Source organism: Anser anser, assembly GCF_964211835.1.
Source record: "Anser anser genome assembly, chromosome: Z".
In the NCBI taxonomy this organism is placed as follows: domain Eukaryota; kingdom Metazoa; phylum Chordata; class Aves; order Anseriformes; family Anatidae; genus Anser; species Anser anser.
The window spans coordinates 63,407,274-63,425,235 of NC_139723.1; the positions used below are offsets into that span (position 1 = coordinate 63,407,274).

The 17,962-nt window shown below is 40.2% G+C and overlaps 2 protein-coding genes across 9 annotated transcripts in view; one reads left to right on the plus strand and one right to left on the minus strand.

The window, feature by feature from the left end:
• DMGDH (dimethylglycine dehydrogenase) overlaps positions 1–17,962 on the minus strand; it is an 88,449-nt gene that overhangs the window by 55,450 nt on the left and 15,037 nt on the right. Inside the window, exons 1-2 of one of the 8 annotated variants that reach the window (XM_083819053.1) lie at positions 2,506–2,889; positions 2,253–2,353 (exon numbers count right to left, since the gene is read on the minus strand). The exons of 5 other annotated variants lie outside the window; for them this stretch is intronic. The gene's annotated coding sequence lies outside the window, so the exon portion shown is untranslated. Of the gene's footprint in view, positions 1–2,252; positions 2,357–2,505; positions 2,890–17,962 lie in introns of those variants that run through there. 2 more of the 8 variants (XM_083819054.1, XM_083819052.1) reach the window with 2 other exon arrangements.
• On the plus strand, positions 43–17,783 carry LOC310890250 (betaine--homocysteine S-methyltransferase 1). Its single transcript, XM_083819059.1, has 8 exons — positions 43–182; positions 3,685–3,817; positions 7,595–7,713; positions 10,888–11,079; positions 11,670–11,817; positions 12,652–12,834; positions 16,154–16,382; positions 16,879–17,783. Exons 1-8 carry the CDS (start codon positions 144–146, stop codon positions 17,051–17,053), a joined length of 1,218 nt encoding a protein of 405 aa, XP_083675185.1. The 5' UTR covers positions 43–143; the 3' UTR covers positions 17,054–17,783.

Sequence of the window (17,962 nt, forward strand, 5' to 3'; positions counted from 1 at the left end):
CGGGACGGGAGGGGGGTGTCGCCCGCAGCGCTGCCCACCCCCTGCCCGGGCTATAAGAGGGCGGGCGGCTCGCTGAGGGCATCCCCTGCTCCGCACAGAGCCGTCGGGCAGACTCGGGCAGCCGGCGTCCCCGGGCGAGCAAGATGCTGCCGATCGCCAAGAGCTTGAAACAGGGCAAGAGGGTAACTCCCCGCATCCCCCGCGCAGCCCCGGACCCCTGCTCCCTCCCCCCTTCTTCCCCCCCCCCCCCCCCCCTCCGCACCTCCTCTGCTCCCTCCTTCAATATTTTTAATTTTGCAGCCCCTGCTGCAAAACCCCCCGCTGCTGCCAGCCCCTGCTGGAGGGGCTCGGTGTGACTGCGGGTAGGGGCGTACTGCGAGAACCTACATCACGGGCGTGGTGTGCATATATACCTACGTAGTATACCCATATGGCATACCTATACACCCATATGGTATACATATATACCTATATAGGAGCTATGGCTGTTCACCTTCGGGCCCCTGAAAGCGTTTGGACACCACTATAAGGTGGACGGATAAATTGGGTTGGAGTTAATACTGTGGCAGCTCCTGGGATCTTGGTTTCTCCGAACGCCTAGCCACCAAAGTTCAGAAGCTTTTTGCTGTATAGTGTTTGATATGCAAACTAACCTGTGCTTGCAACACATATAAATCATGAATGTTGTAAGCATAAGCCTTCACTGCATGGGGTTTCTCTCTCTAGCATCCTGCCAACACTATTTAAAAGCTCCAAAGTGCTGTTCCCTTGATTTATATGACTGAATACCAGCAGTGTTTGTAACATGAGTGCAGTCTCCAATATATGCATGCCCTTTGCACTCTCGTTTAGCTGAAGATAAGCCGATATAAAAAGTTATTCAGGCATCAGCCATTCTGCCTGTTAAGACAAAACTTTGAGTATTGTCTAAATCAAACTCTGGCATGCACCACTACTGCTACCCAGTAGTGGGACGGTGGGTGGAATCATATATTCTGCCTTCCTCTCAGAAGGACAGTGTTATCATTAATAGGACACAACTGTTTTTATTCATTTTTATATGTGACATACAAGTCAGAGAACAGAAGGCCATGGGAAGAAGGCTCAGCTTTGGGCCTTTCACGTAGATCAGTTATAGCTGAAGGGCTCACTGAAGATCTGAACAACCGTTTCGAGCTGCATGTTTCTCTCCACTGATGGAAAGATAGGACATTGGTAGAGCAAGAAGGCTTTACACTTGCATGGTTTGGTTACATTCCTAAAGCTGATGGGGGGGATATCTTCATACAGTCACTTGTACTCTTTCCATGGATAGATGTATGAACTATGTGGTGCAATTTCATTCATGGTAGCAGAAGTGAAGCAGTGAAAAGGTGGCTTAAAAGCTTTGGTTAGCATTTAACAGATACCTTTTTTCATGTTATTTAATATCAGATTTGTGCATTATGGACTGCCTGATCATATAATTTTGGTCTGGATTGGGTGTGAGCACACAGCTGTAGTTCTGTTGTACAGGACAAAACAGAGTTGATGCCGAACTTACGCTAGCTATATGTCAGTTGAGCCAATGGTATTTTATCCACTATGGATAAGTAAAAATGGTTTGAAGAGATGATATCAGATCTATAATAAGAAGTCTCAATAGAGGAATTATATTTTTGCAGAATTTGAACTGAAAAAAAAAAGCACATTTGTATTAAGTGCTTCGTGCTTTATAGCTATGTCACCTTTTATCTGTTATTAGGTGCTCTTATGCTATGTTTAATATATTGCACTACATTATATATTAAGATATCACTTACTGTTATATCATGGCTTACATTGCTTCTCTGTGTTAAAAAAAAAAGGAAGATTATTTACAGTGTAGTTTAAAAAAGATAGAACTGTGAGGGAAAGCTGCCATTAAATCTGAGAAGTGACTTGTCAAAAAAAAAATCCCTCTTAGTTGCACTGCATTGAAATATAATATCCATATATTATGTCAACATGTATCTATTACTTAATCTTCAGTTAACAAGCAATGAATGAAGTTTCTTGTATGTTCAAGATTTTTGCTTCCGCACTCCTGCATGCACTCTGCATACTAAACTTCTGAAGCAGGCTTTGTCTGTTGTCCCTTGGCAAGCAGAGGAAGGAAAGACTCAGTCATTAGTTCCTCGGCTTCTTTTCTCTGGCTCTGTTTGAGGCATTCTGTTACAACTGCGAACTAGTTAATTGCAAGCACAATTTTTACAAAGCCTCTGGACACTTACACGTACAAGAGAGTTGCCCTCTGTTGAGGAATGACTGGTAGACTCACTGGAAATTACTGATTTTGTGGATTCAGTATTGCAGGTTGAGTTTTGCCCGGGTCCTGCTGAAATGAAAATAAAAGCTCATGTACTTGAAGCTGTAGAGTTAATCAGGTCACTATTTAGGCAAATCCAAAACGTGCAATAGATTGGGAAGCAAAATCTGCAAGCCAACACTTGGCCAGGCTCATATGCCTGCACTGCAGCCCCATACCTTTGTTGCCATGTCAGCACCAAAACATGAGTCAAAAATGCTGACCCTTTCAGCCAGTCTTTGTAGCCTCAGGGTAGCCAAACGCGGCAATGCTTGGTACTGGAACGGGCAGAGGTGGCAGGGTGCTCCTTGTTGGAAAGGCATACCTCATCCCTCCTAAAGGGCAGTGGTGCTGAGAAGTCATAGATGTTTCTTTCTTGTATATACGCGATGAGATAAATGAATTAATGGAGGAGAAATTATCAAGAAAGATAATCTATTAAAGGTTGGCGGCTAATTGTTTAAAAAAGCATCCTCTCGGTGCACAAGCTACACTCAACTCTATGTCCATAAGGCTTTTCTTTGTCTTATTCCTTCAGATTTCATTTAAGGCTTTTTGGAAAATTTGAATGAGCCAATGAAGCAATGAATGGAATACGAAAAATAATACATATTATGTACAACCAATCCATATTTTTCTCATGTTTTTCATTCTACAACAACAAAAAGACTTGCCTTGTGTTAGGGTCATTTTCAAGGCAGAAACAAGGTTAATCACAGGGTGTTGTAAGGTTTGGCGTCTTAAATTATTTCTGGGCTGTGCAAAATAAGCAGGATTTTCTTTCATTTTCTAAGTCTAGGTAAGCAAACACAGGCCAGTGAAAACAGCCTGTCAGAAAATGGAGGCATTTTGAGGTGTCTTATTTGCTTGGAAAATGTTACATGCTTACTGTTTTATGATGCCTGTTATGTCATCTTCTGTCATGAGCTACTTGTGCTGAGGCTCTGTCAAGATGACATTTGTAGCCAAAGAGCAAATGAGCTGATACTTTATATCACATATATTTTAAAGGAGAACTTGAGACTGTGGTTTATATTCATATAGATGAAACTGTACTGTTGACTTCTAGCTCTGGGGACTATGCCTTTAGAATACAATAAAACTGACTAATGAGAAGTCTTAAGTAATACATATTTATATATTAAAGCCTGATGTTCCTATAAAACAGACTATCTACCATTTTTTCAAGAGAACTTCAAGAAGTGAATGGATTACTTTTTATTACTATGGTAAAGACCTTTCTGGTAGCCCACAATTAATTATATTTTCTTTGTAAATACAGGAAATGACAATGAAGTCATGGAAGCTCATGAAACTGAAGAGCTGTAATTATTAATCTTTTCTCCTGCTTTCTTCAGGGTATTCTAGAGCGCTTAGATTCTGGAGAAGTTGTGATTGGAGATGGAGGATTTGTCTTTGCCCTTGAAAAGAGGGGATATGTAAAAGCTGGGCCTTGGACTCCTGAAGCAACAGTAGAGCACCCAGAAGCAGGTCAGTTTACTGGGAAATGGTAATCCTATAATGAAAGCAAAATGGTTGGATAAATAATAATTATATAGGAATTTGTAGCAGGTTTTAAGTATGGCTTGACAATGTGGAATTAAACACTGTTAAGAATAGCCTAAGAATGCATACACCAGAAAATCATTTTACCCCATAATCTGTCTCTAATGTTGTCCAGAAGTGTTTGACAAGGGACCAATGAGTAGTGCAAACATAGTGATACCTCTCTAGAATGCTCTCTGTCTTCAATAACTTGCAGTCCAGAGACTTTTTGACACAGAAGTGGTATCTTTGTGTTCAATAACATTCACTGATTGCTCTTTCATGGACTTGTCCTGTCTGTCCTAGAGCTGATATCAAACTTATCATTCACAACATCTTGTCACAAAGAATTAGGCAGGTAAGCATCTGTTTGTTTTCTGACCATTCTAGGATTTTTATATAGTTATAAGCAAATATAGCTTGTTTATTAATTCTTTCTGGAAAACGGTAGCTTCAAATAAGCAATAGGAATAATCAAATAGGAATAGGAAATGGGAAAGGAGTGTTTAATGTATCTGCCTCCACTATGAAAACAGGAATGATAAACCTCGTAAGAACCTAACCATTCCAATAAAGCAGCACCAGTTCCTGTGTCTACACTATTTAATGGAATAACTCTTTACAGTGGAGGGGAACAAAACAAGCTTGATGTGTTCAGAAGAGCATTTTGTCTCCGTTTTCAGTACTTGTGAGAGTTTCTATATGGAAGCAACTTTGTAATTTTGCTTTACAAAACTGAATCGTTGGTTTCTAACAATACTGGTTACCTTTCCTGGACCACTTTTAGTTCTAATTACCACATCTGATAAACAGGACATAATCACAAAGCTATTCAATCTGGGGAGGGTCTATTGCCTATGAGCTAATGTCAGCTGGCTTAGCCTGGACAATCGTCCTACTAATTGCTTGCCTTGCTGAGATTCTGCTTTATGCTGGAAACTAGTTCTTGTTGTCAGACAGTGCTTCAAAGGATAAGACATGCTTTCAGTGAAATTTTGTTATTTGGCTTTCTTTAACATGTTTTATGTGAGGAAAACCTCTAGATGAATTCAATATGCTAGATGAGCAAACAGATTTGCTTCAAATACCTGACTAGTTGCCATTGATTAGAGCCCAGCCACCTAAATTGCTACTGATTTGCTTGTAACTATTTATAGAACATATTGGCTATGTCTGTAACGCACTTATAACATTTTAATAAACCCTTTATAGGCTATTTATAAATATACCCTTAACTGGAAATGTGTTAATTTCTTTTAGTGCAGTGTGCTGCCTCCTCTCCATTACTGCTTTTTGCTCCTGCATGTTCAAGAGTCATGTTACTTTGAAAGCAGGTGTGAAGAACACAAGGAACAACTGGCTAGGCCAGCTGGTATAAAATCCGTACAACTACCAGGCCTTCTTCTCTTTGTAAGGAGAGAGGGAAAAGGAGGGAGGTTCTTAGACTGCAGCAAGGCATAAAAAAAAAAATGTGAATCAAAAGCCATAAGAGAGGAGGAGTTCTGCAAGACTGAAAAGTTCAGAAATGAGATCTAAATATTTATTCTGAGCCAGATCAGGTATCAGAGCTACTGCTGTGCACAGGGCATATACACTTACTGCCCCCATCTCCTGCTGGATTAATTTTTTTTGCTAAATGTCCAACTCACGGTGAATTGAAAAGAAAACTCAGTGTTCTACACCTGACTCCTAAAATGCATCAAATTATTAACAATTATTTGGCCTTACATGTGGCTGTTATCCTCATTTCTCAAACAGTGGCAGAAAATACAGCTTCATTAACATGCTAGAAGTCACACAAGAAGTAAATTACAGTTTGTTTTTTTGTTGTTTTTTTTTTTGATGGTGTCATGCACACTCTTGTTGACTTTATAATAATGACAATGCATTCTAGCAACAAATGTTTGCCTGAGATTGAATGAGATTCAAGCTGATACTTTACTTTTAAGGACATTCTTCTCTCCAAATGTGAACAGCAGTCTCCCAAACGGATCTACATAACTGATAATCTGGGATATCAAGTTTCTTATTTACATGTGTTAGGTTGTTTCATTTACTTGCCTATGTCACTGTCTTTATTCACACAAATCCCAAGCCTTTTTCTAGGAATGCAACAACTTTATCTAAAGACCACACTAACACTGTGGATAAATAAAACTGATTTATTATGGAAATGTCATAGAGCATTTGTGAAAGTATATGTAGATTTCCACCCCCTTTTCCTACTTCTTGATTAGTTTTCATAAGTACTTTTTTATGGTGGAGAATGGAAAAACAAACTACAGACCACTAGAAATATACAGAGACAGACCTTTTAGTTGTGTTTTAATGTTTCAGGAAAAAACAATACTCCCTGCACTAGGAAATTTTTGACTTTCAGTAAAGGTTGTAAGACTGAAATCTGATTCTGATATTTCAGGCAAATTCTAGGGGCTTTTTGAACTGTAGCCATACTACAATCTGTGTTCCTGAATAGGTCTTTTTGGTTGCTGGGAAAAGAAGCATTGTATTAAGTCACAGTGTGGTTAGCCAAGGCTACAACTGAAAATGAAATGCTCTACTAGCAGAGAAAACCAAGGAACATTACACTGTGCTTCACTGAAAGTAAATGTGTAATTGTGTGTTTGGAGATTGACTCTAGCAGCTACTGTTTGAGCTTCTCTGGTGTAGAAGTCTGTGTTTGTTGTAGCTAAAGACAATAATTTTATAATGGCATATTCACACGTTTTCCTAATGACACAGATCGTCCGTAGGCAATGAGATATGATAAAACAAGACTCCTGGAAAATTTCCAAACATCTGCCATAGAAACTGAAGTGTTTTCATGTCTGTATGCAATATCTAGGGAATAAATTGCTCCTGCATTTGCTATAAGCTGTTGAGCCTTTCAACTCCATTTTGCATGATTGGTAGTGTTCTGGCAATTATAATTGTTTTGTGGGTGGATATATATATATCCATTTTATATTATATATATAAAATCAACTGACAGCTCCTGTTCTGCTCTTGTGGTGTCAGTTGTGATGCATTGCTTACTGTGATGAAGTCAGAACTGACATAAGAGAGCCTACTCCCACAGTAGTAATGTAGGAAACTTGTCCATTAAAAGTAACGCCAGCCTTTCCTTCAAAAGAATTGTTGGCTCTGTAGTAAAATCATCATGTAACAACTTATGAGACAAATTAAGTCTGTGTTCTGATTCACTTTTTTTGGAGCAATGAATCATCTCTTAATCAAGTGTTCTTTTAGTCAGAGAGCTTTGGTCTCAGCTGAGGCTAGGTTTTGCTTGGAGAAGAAAAGTAGAAAGTACAAAGTGGATGAGATTTGATGATCTTTTTGTCTGGTATTCCTTGCTATGCTTTATTTTGCCAGTTGTCTGTTTCCCCCTCCCAAACCATGATGCGGTTCTATAAAGTGAGACTGGGAGGTCTGAAGGACTGGCAAGGTGTCAGACAAAACTGAATCTACTGATGAACTAAATAGAAATCCTCAGCCATTCTTAGCAGAGAGTAACTGAGGAGAATGTCTTCTACCGAATGTTCTAAGAGTGTGAAGAAAAGGAGTTCTGCAGACTACTGCTTCTACTCTCTCACAATGACTCTTCTAGTAAATACTGTATCACTTGTTTTACAGTAACATTAATTCAATAAGCATTCAATTTGAGGATAACAATAGCAATAACTGTTCCAAACATCTCTTCTTTGTCTCTTTAATTCTTTACAGTTCGTCAGCTTCACCGGGAATTCCTCAGAGCTGGATCCAACGTTCTGCAGACATTCAGCTTTTATGCCAGTGAAGACAAACTGGAGAACAGAGGCAATTATGTAGCTGAGAAAATAACTGTGAGTAATACATTTACATCTATTTTGATGTGATGTGAAATAAGTGGATTCATTTCAAAAGGCTCAGTAAAGAGATTATGGAGTATTTTCAGTTTTTGATAATGGTTTTGATTATATTTGACGACCAAAGTATGAGATAATGCAATTTCAGAGGTAGGAGCAGTAAGAAAGACAAGGTTAAATGCAAAAACAAACAAAAACACACCAAAAAAAATGGCACAAGGATGAAGAGAGGAAGGAGGATGCCCACGTCTTATTTTTTTCAGCTGAAGAGATTAGATTACTGGAGTTTTCACACAAAGAGTACAGGGAGAACTAAGAGCACAGGGAGAAAAATCAGTTAGGGAAAAAATACTTTAATACCTAGAGAGACAAATCAACTGCAAAAAATGGTGAAGAATCCTAGAAAACAACTTGCTAGTAAGAGTGGAATGTTCACAGAATCACAGAATGTTTTGGGTTGGAAGGGACCCTAAAGACTACCCAGTTCCAAGCCCCTGCCATGGGCAGGGACACCTCCCACCAGACCAGGTTGCCCAAAGCCCCATCCAAGCTGGCCTTGAGCACCTCCAGGGATGGGGCATCCACAGCTTCTCTGGGCAGCCTGTGCCAGTGCCTCACCTCCCTCTGGGTGAAGAATTTCTTCCTTATCACTAATCTAAATCTCCCCTCTTTTAGTTTAAAGACATCACTCTGTGTCCGATCCCTACACTCCCTGACCAAGAGTCCCTCCCCAGCTTTCCTGTAGGCCCCCTTTAGGTACTTGAAGCCTGCTCTAAGGTCTGCCCAGAGCCTTCTCTTCTCCAGGCTGAACAGCCCCAACTCTCTCAGCCTGCCTTAACAGGAGAGGTGCTCCAGCCCTCTGATCATCTTCGTGGCCGTCCTCTGGACTCATTCTACTAAGTCTATGTCCATCTTGTGCTGGGAGCCCCACAGCTGAACGCAGGGCTCCAGGTGGGGTCTCACGAGAGCAGAGCAGAGCAGGAGAATCACCTCCGTTGCCCTGCTGACCATGCTGCTTTTGGTGCAGCCCAGGACGCAGCTGGCTTTCTGGGCTGCAAGCACACTTTTCCAGCTCATGTTGAGCTTCTCATCAACCAACACCCCCAGGTCCTTCTCCTCAGGGCTGCTCTCAATCCATTCTCTGCCCAGCCTATGTTGGTGCTCGGGATTGCCTCAGCCCAGATGCCTTGCACTTGGCCCTGTTGAACCTCATGAGGTTCGCACAGGCCCACCTCTCAGGCCTGCCCAGGTCCCTCTGGATGGCATCTCTTCCCTCCAGTGTGTCAACTGCAACACTCAGCTTGGTGTCACCGGCAAACTTGCCAAGGGTGCACTTGATTCCACTGCCCTTGTCACTGACAAAGACGTTAAACAGCACAGGTCCCAGTACTGACTCCTAAGGAACACCACTCGTTACTGATCTCCACCTGGACATTGAGCTGTTGACTGCAGCTCTTTGAGTGTCACCATCCAGCCCATTCCTTACCCACCAAGTGGTCCTTCCATTAAATCCATGTCGCTCCAATTTAGGGACAAGGTTATCATGGGGGACAGTGTTCAATGCTTTGCACAAGTCCAGGTAGATGATATCAGTTGCTCTTCCCCTATCCACCAATGCTGTAACCCTGCCATAGAAGGCCACCAGACTTGTCAGGCACCATCTGCCCTTAGTGAAATCACATTGGAATCCTGGATTGCCTATACCCTGCTGTGCTGTCCCTCCAGAAGATATCAGGGTGTTTGAAGTCCCCAGTGAGAACCAGGGCTTGTGAATGTGAGGCTGCTGCTGTGTGTCTATAGAGGGCCTCACCTGCTTGGTCTTCCTGGTCAGGCGGCCTGTAGCAGACCCCCAGTAAAATGTCCCCTGTCCCTGCCCTCCCTGTAATGCAGACCCACAAGCTCTGTCAGCTCCTCATCCATCCCCAGGCAGAGCTCCACACACTCCAGCCTCTCATTGACATAGAGGGCAATGCCCCCTCCTCCTCTCCCCTGCCTGTCCTTCCTAAAGAGCCTGCATCCGTCCATTACAACACTCCTGTCATGGGAGCCTTCCCACCATGTCTCCATAATTCCAGTGAGGTCACAGCCCTGCAGGCATGCGTATGTCTCTAACTCCTCTTGTGTATTGCCCATGCTACCTGTGTTAGCATAGGGACATTTGAGCTGGGCCCCCGATGAAGCTGACTTACTGGCTGGAGTGGCAGGAATTCCTTCGTGCTGCTGTTAAAAACGTGCTGCTGTCTTTTAAGACCATTTCTTCAGTAAAGTAAAAACTAACATATCCAGGGAAGGCTCTGTGGCCAATATTGCCCTCTTCAGGCGTAAAGGTAATCTGGCACAGCAGCAAAGTATAATGGTGTTTTCTAATGCTGTGCAGTGAGGAGCTGTAGGATGCTGGGTGCCTTCACTAGATGCAGGGCACAGCTCCACTTTTGGCATCAACATGTCTAGATAGTTCCTTTGAGTCTAGGAAATTTGGCGTTGGGAATTTTCTCTGATCCTTTCCTTTGGTCATATTGTTTGTTTCAGCCTCTGGAAAACAGAGAAGATTCTCCTAACAGCAGAGTGAAAAGAATATATTTTTATATATGAAGATATACCAGGCCAGAAATTAGAACAATCTGGACACTAGGGAAACAATTGTGGCTTAAAATTAAGAGATCGCTTTTACCCTAATACTGTTGCACATATCAGTATGCAATATATAGCATTATTCTCAAATCATCATATTTGACACCAGCTCTCAGCTATCTGGGCTGCTTGTTTAACAAAAATAAACACATCTGTTATACAAGTATGAAAGCCTAATTTTTATACTTCTTTCTAGGTAGTAACAAGATTGGAGCCTGTTTCTGTACAGAGGATATAAGTAATTCTGAGTAGGATGAATCATAATTCTTCATATTCTAAGGGGCTAAAAACATTGGTCATTACAAATATTCAGATACTCTGCACAGCTTAGAAGATATTGATGTGGGAATGATTCCAAAGAGGGTGGTTCTGCTTCACTGGGTGGAATTTTTGGGGGAAGATCTTCCTGATCAAATTAAAAAAATACATTTAAATTCTAAGCGAATGTGAGGTCAATATGGGCTTTGATTCTTTTGTCCTCTTCTGTGCTCCATGCATATCTCTGACCAGGTAAAACTGATGTAATCTGTATTCATACAGTGCCAGAAAGTGAATGAAGCTGCTTGTGACATTGCAAAAGAAGTGGCTACTGAAGGTGATGCTTTAGTGGCTGGAGGAGTCAGTCAAACACCATCATACTTAAGCTGCAAGGATAAAGCAGAGGTTAAAGCAGTTTTTCGAAAGCAACTAGATGTCTTCGTGAAGAAGAATGTGGACTTCTTAATTGCAGAGGTAAGACTCTTAAACAGAAAAAAAAAAAAGCGTATGCCTTCAACTGGTACAGTGTGTTAACTTTCAGATATGTAGTCTACTTTGGGGAATAAAGTATATACTGCTTCCTCCTTTAAAATTTTATGCTATTCTTTTATTCCAGTAGTATCAGAATTCTTTGTAAATGCCTAGAAAAATCTGCAAGTGTTCAAGAATGGGACATTGAATCCTAAATTTCTATCTCAGTCAAGTCAAATTCTATACTGGCACAAAAAGAATAGGTGAATGTGGTCTTAACTAGTTCCAGTTTCCTCCTGTACTCTGAACAACCAAACTGTGGTGACCAACCTGCATGAAACTAGCTCTTTGGGGGTGAGTCCCTGATTAACTCTCTACGTGGACATTCCTACTCTGGAGCAAGAGTGCCTTTATTTTTTTAGTTTCACTAACTAACTCTTTAAAATCCTTTTTTTTTTTAAACTATGTGGTCAGTGAACTCAATAGAATTCTTAGTGTAAGTCATTGTATTGCTAATGAGTTTGGGGTCTGGATTAATGTGCTTATGCTTCATCTCCAAGAAATGAAACTAACTGAGTTTAAATTTCTTTCAGTATTTTGAGCATGTTGAAGAAGCTGTCTGGGCAGTTGAAGTCCTGAAAGAATCTGGCAAGCCAGTTGCAGCTACAATGTGCATTGGTCCAGAAGGGGACATGCACGGCGTGCCCCCAGGACAGTGTGCTGTCCAACTGGTAAAGGCTGGTAAGAATCTGTTTTAACCGGCCCTTTAAAAGTATGGAATAAAACAAATTTCTTAGGCACTCATTTACTTGAGATACCCATCCATGTAATTAGCTTCCTGATTACATCTGCAGATATAAAAAGTCTCTGTGTTTATTTTGCTAGAGCAGTCTTTTCAAAAAAATAAAAAAATAAAATAAACAAACAAACCAACCAACAGAGAAAAAAAAAAAACATAAAAATGCAGCTATTAAATCTTTATTATCCAGGGTGGTATTGGGAGTAGAAGCCACAGGTAGCTGATATTGCATAGAGCAAAATGCTAAACCTATTCCAGTTTGGATACAGAATCAGCCCCAAGTTCTGTGCTCAGAACTAAGAAACATAAGCAGAATCCAATGCAACCTTTGATTCTCCACTCATGTTTTAAGAAATGTCTGGAGCACAGTTCAAATCCAGGATGAGAATGGGGTTGAAAAAATATGTCCTTTTGCCTATCAAAGGATGTATTTTCTGGAGGACAAGGGGAAGGACAGAGGGCATGAATCAATGGCATGATGGTTGGTACAGGGGTTTTTACTGTATCTATCCTGAGCTACTCTTTTCCTTTGGAGTTGGCATTCACAAGCAAAGGCAGAACTTGTGTTAGGAACCAGCTAGCTAATTGCATTTGTGGCTGTGGATGTTACTCACCGTGGTGTTTCCTCTGGAAGGTAAAGAGGAGTGCAACTGAGATGTAAATGCTCTGATCAGGAGAGCAGAGGCTGGCTCTAAGCATGGAGTGCTGTGGCTGAGAACTTTCACCCCCTCCTTCCCAGGGAGATGTGACTTGAACAATTATTTTCTTCCTCACAGGTGCTTCTATTGTGGGAGTCAACTGCCATTTTGATGCAGATACTTGTCTGGAAACTGTGAAACTGATGAAAGAGGGCTTGCAGGCTGCTAAACTGAAAGCCTACCTGATGGCTCAACCACTTGCTTTCCATACACCCGATTGTGGGAAGCAGGGATTTATTGATCTTCCCGAATTTCCATTTGGTAAGACAAGGGTATCTCTTTTTTATTGGCTGTTTCTTTTTTCTCCATTTTTTTTTTTTTTTTTTAGAAAAATTGAAACTGCAGTTTCTCCTCCTGTACAATAGTATTAGTCCCTATTATCTTGTCTAGCACTGTGCTTAGAGGAATTGCAGTGTACTGTTAGGTGAAAGATCATCCACATAGTGAAAGTACTTCAGTAGTATCATAGTATGTGAATGACAGTAAAATTATAATGAAAATTGTTAAAAAGCCACAACCTAAACTCCATTATAAGTATAGCTCTTCCTCATGCTATAGAGCCTTGTTCAGAACAGCTGTAAAACAGCTCAAAGAAATGGACAAGCTCTGGACTTCAAATACCTTTGAACTGGAGCTCCCCCATGTTCTGGTTTGTGACATCTATCTCACAAGCCCTATAATGTTTATCTTTATAGGAATTTAATGTCCAGCACATACATGGAAATAGATTATTAGTACAGGTGCATGATTACTGCAACTCAGTCTTGCAAACTATCTAATTTGAGATTAGAGAGAAACCGGAAACAATATGTTCCTAGATGTAGCTAACAAGTGGGTTAGCAGTTTGGAGATGGATTCACCACTGTTATGCTCAGGAGAAATTTTACAGAGACTGAAAGGCTCATCCACTTTTGTATTTAGAGCTTATTTGCACCTGGGACGTAGAAGATCATATCTTCCTAAGATGAGAGGACAAAATCAGCCAAAACATATTTATTTTGATTAGAAAAATACCTTTCTTTTCAAGTACCATGCACTCTTCTTTTCAAGATCAGTCTATGACATAAGGTATTGAAACAATTGAAACTTGAGTTTGTAGCAAAAACTAAGAGAGATGAGATTTTTAGGAAGGTCTCTTGGTCTCTCTCTTTCTCTTTTTTTACTTCCTCTCTTTAAATAAAGGAAAGAAAGAATGAAGCCTGAGGCTTTCATTAGATGATAATAGTGTATCTAAATTCTGAATATATTCTGGAATATTTCAAAGTGTCAGGACCTCATTTGTGCTATTCATTCTTTCATATAACTGCTCTGATTGCAAGCAAAAAAGATAGAACAGATGCAGTAAGTAATCAAGTGAATTGAAGGATTCACTATTTGGTTTGTTGTGGTTCTTGGCTTGTCTGTATAAGCAGTCTGTATGAGATCTCATTTTTTAGAAATTTCATGACTCAGTTGGAGAAGCCTGGTTCTGTGAAAATTTTCAATACCCAGATCAATTGATGCCAGATAAGCACTTTGATAAATGATTGTTAAACTAACCCAGTTTTTGTGTGTGTGTGTGTGAGAAAGACTATGCAGAAGAGGCATTTAGTTGTTTGAAGTGTGCATACCCTCTGTAAAGACCAAGACCTCAGTTTCTAGAAAAGAATTGTCTGTGTTGTATTCACAAACTCCAGCATCAGCTGCCAGCAGTATTTATTTATCATTAGCAATTTTTTCGGTTTTCTGTGTCTTCCTTTTAACTGTAATTGCCCTCAAATGTTAAGGAATAACAGTGTTTTAGAAAGGAATGTGCTGGTCAGTTATCTCATAAGTAGATACATGGAGGGGCTAAATCTAGGAACTGATTACAATCTTCACATTCCAAAGTTTATGAAAACTTCAATCTCTTTTTATCATAAATAACCAAATTGTTAAGCTAGGGATATATATCTCTGAGTAAAGCCAAGAAAATAAATGCTGTAAAATGACAGGAGTGGAAAATAAAATGTTAAATAATTTTCGTGAGGGTAAAAAATACAACAACAAAACATGATCTATGTGGAAACTTCTTTTCATTGAATATTGTTTGCTTTTAATCATCATATTCTACCACATGAGTAGCCAGTTTGTACAGAGGGGTCTATCCATGTTCCTTTAGAGAGGTTAGGCTCTTGCTGTCCTTATGCTTATGATGCATAAAGGACTGATTGTGACAGTGTGGGTGATGGAGAAAACAGTGAAATATTCTATGCTGTTCGCCTGGAGTTTAGTTGCTTATACATGTATCAGCTGTGTGAAAGATGATGCATTCTTACCATTCATCCCTTTGTATCAATTTTGCATTTGCTTTTTAATGATATATAAGAGACAAAGAAATCATCAACAGGACTGAACACAAACTTACATGTATGTGAAAAGCTTTCTAAGATAGTTTCATCTGCTTTTTTTTTCTCACCATTAGACTATCTTAATTTCCTCTGTCCAGCCCCTCCATGTGAGACTAACTTTTATTGAAGAACACTTTTTTTTTCCTTCTGTTTTTTATTTTCTGACCCCTATTTAACTACTCATTGGACTTTAATCAGTTCCGCTTTTTGTCAGCTTCTTGCTTGTTAGGCAGTTCTGGGACAGGGTGTAGGCAGAAGAATCCTACCTCTGTGCAGAGGTGCCAGAGCCTTACTTCCTCACCACAGCTTGTTTGCCTAGGGGAGTGTTCTGTGGCCTGACCTCACACTGTTCTCCCCTCATAACCTTGCTGGTTAATTTCCTGCAGGTGTGCATAAAGAAGCAGGAGGATTTACCTCCTGTATTTTTACTCCTCCAAGTTTCTTTTCCAGTCCTTGGTCTTTTCTTTTCCATTCTGCCACTTGTTGTACTTCCTTCCCACTCTGGTGTGCTTTTCTTTGTTCTTTTCATCCTCTGTTTGCTGCTTTCCTTCCACAAGTCTTTCCTCTCAGCTCTGTTGTCCCTCCATTCTGCTCACCACTGGGTGACGGGCTCAAAAGAAACGTGTCATCTACACATAGAATTTTCCACAAGGAAGGAAGTGGCATGTGGCAGCAAACTGCTTATGGATGGGAGTATAATTAATTAAGGGATGGGCTAAGAAACAACTGGCTGCCACTAGCTGATCATGGAAAAAAAAAAGTTTAGTAAGCACTCCAGAGGAATAACAAGCAAGCTTATTGCTGTTGCAGGTAGTCCAATACCCTCTCCTCTCACAGATTAGAGTGCAATAATCAGATTTCCCACCTATTGATAGGTCACTGAAAATGTAACACTGAAAGTGCTCTAATACTCCTGTTCAGAACTCTAGTAGAATGGCAAGCACGAGGCCCAGGGCTTGGTCAGTCTCAGAGGACATGAGGTGCTGTTTTGCAAGAGCAAAAAAGCTTAGAACAAACATATCTCAGTAGTGCTTAACAGAACCTAAAATCTAGACTTCCAAAAGTTTGCATCATTAGTTTTAGCTCAGACAGTTCAAACATCTACAGCCACTTTTGCAAACAGCGTGCAAGTGTTTCAACAATGTGATTCCTTACTGAAAAACTGTGGAAATGGAGTGTGCTGGATGCCTAAACTATGAATGTCTTTGCAGCTCTGGAGCCAAGAATTGTCAGTAGATGGGATGTTCAAAAATATGCAAGAAAGGCCTATGACTTAGGCATTCGTTACATTGGAGGCTGCTGTGGATTTGAACCATACCACATCCGAGCAATAGCTGAGGAACTGGCTCCTGAAAGGGGATTTTTGCCTGAAGCTTCTGAGAAACATGGTAGCTGGGGCAATAGCCTGAGCATGCATACCAAACCCTGGGTCAGAGCAAGGTACGTATATGTGAACTGGAAAGCACACCAACACAACCCTTGCTTAGGCTTACATTTGTCCATGCAACAGACTGGCTTAACTGATAGGGAGGTTTTCTTTATGTTAATAATCTGGAGGAATTAAATCTGATCTGGGAATAATGAAAGAGGTGCAGGGGCAGCAGAAGATTCCCAGAAGTTCTCACACACCCCCTTTAAAATGAAGAGTTGGTCATAATTAATGTGAAAGTAATTCATGAAAGTTAAGATGGAAACCTAACAGACTATGGTAGAACAGCTTCTAATGGTGAGTGGCTTACAGTGTTCCTTTTGAGGGTGAAAAGATACTTTTTATATGTGTGGCATTTCTTTGCATGCTTTAATTCATCTTTCTGCATCTGAACACAAAATCAGCCTGTGCAAGTCAGATGACCCTTTGTAATAATGATTTAAGCCACAGTTCCTTTAGTATTGCGAGGTGCTGGAACAAATACTATATTTATTTTTATTTATTTAGGGCAAGAAAAGAGTACTGGGAGAATTTGAGGCCTGCCTCAGGCAGGCCATATTGTCCTTCATTGTCAAAGCCAGATGGCTGGGGAGTGACCAAAGGAGCCAAGGAGCTGATGCAGCAGAAAGAAGCAACAACTGAACAGCAGTTGAAGGAGCTCTTCCAGAAACAGAAGTTCTAATCCACTGCAGTTTTCTGAATGTTAGGATGTTAGAACATCTCATGCTTCATGAGAAAATCTGTGAAGATGAATACCCTGTTAATTTATCAGTTAACATGTAATGAAAGAGACAAAATGCATAGAGAATGTGATTATAGATTAAATATGTGAAGCTTTGATAATAAAGTCTTTCTCTGGTCAAATAGTTTAGAAGGAGATTTGGATTCTTATAACAATTGGGCTTCTGTTAGCTAGGTGCCACTTATTGGGTAGACATAGATATACATGGAAAGTAATAATTGGCTCAACTGGCCTGTGCATAAAGGAGAAAGCCACCTCTAAATGGAGTATCAATGGACTTCCACTCTTGAGACTGTTTTCTGTTTGGAATTACGTAGGAGCTTTCTCAGACCTCAGCATTTGCTGAGGGCCACTTCAGGCATGCACAAGCTGCCAGTGCTTCAGACAGAGTTATCTGTAGTCACTTACTTTAGTTAAAGAGAACAAAAGTATATTGGAAAATATATCTTACAATGGAATCAAAAGATAAGAATCAGATCTTGCAGGAATTTCTTACATGCAGGAGAAAGGTTCAGAGAAAACTTAGGATGCAAAAATGACAAGTAAATAATTCATTGTTTTTGTCCTAAGTTATCATGTTCACAAAACTTTTTTCCTTTGGAGACTCTGAGGCTTATGAGATTATTCTGAAATTATATATTAAAAAATGAATAAATTAAAAATAATATGATGGAATAGTACTGTATTATCTTCACACTTGAAATCGTACGATCTCAAACAAAGTAACATAACTCAAGTAAACAACTGTCATTGTCAAATGCTCCAGCTGATTTCTGGATATCTCATTTGAAACACTTGGTTTTATTAAAAATTGAGTATTCTACAGAAAATTAGCAATAAGAAGGTGTG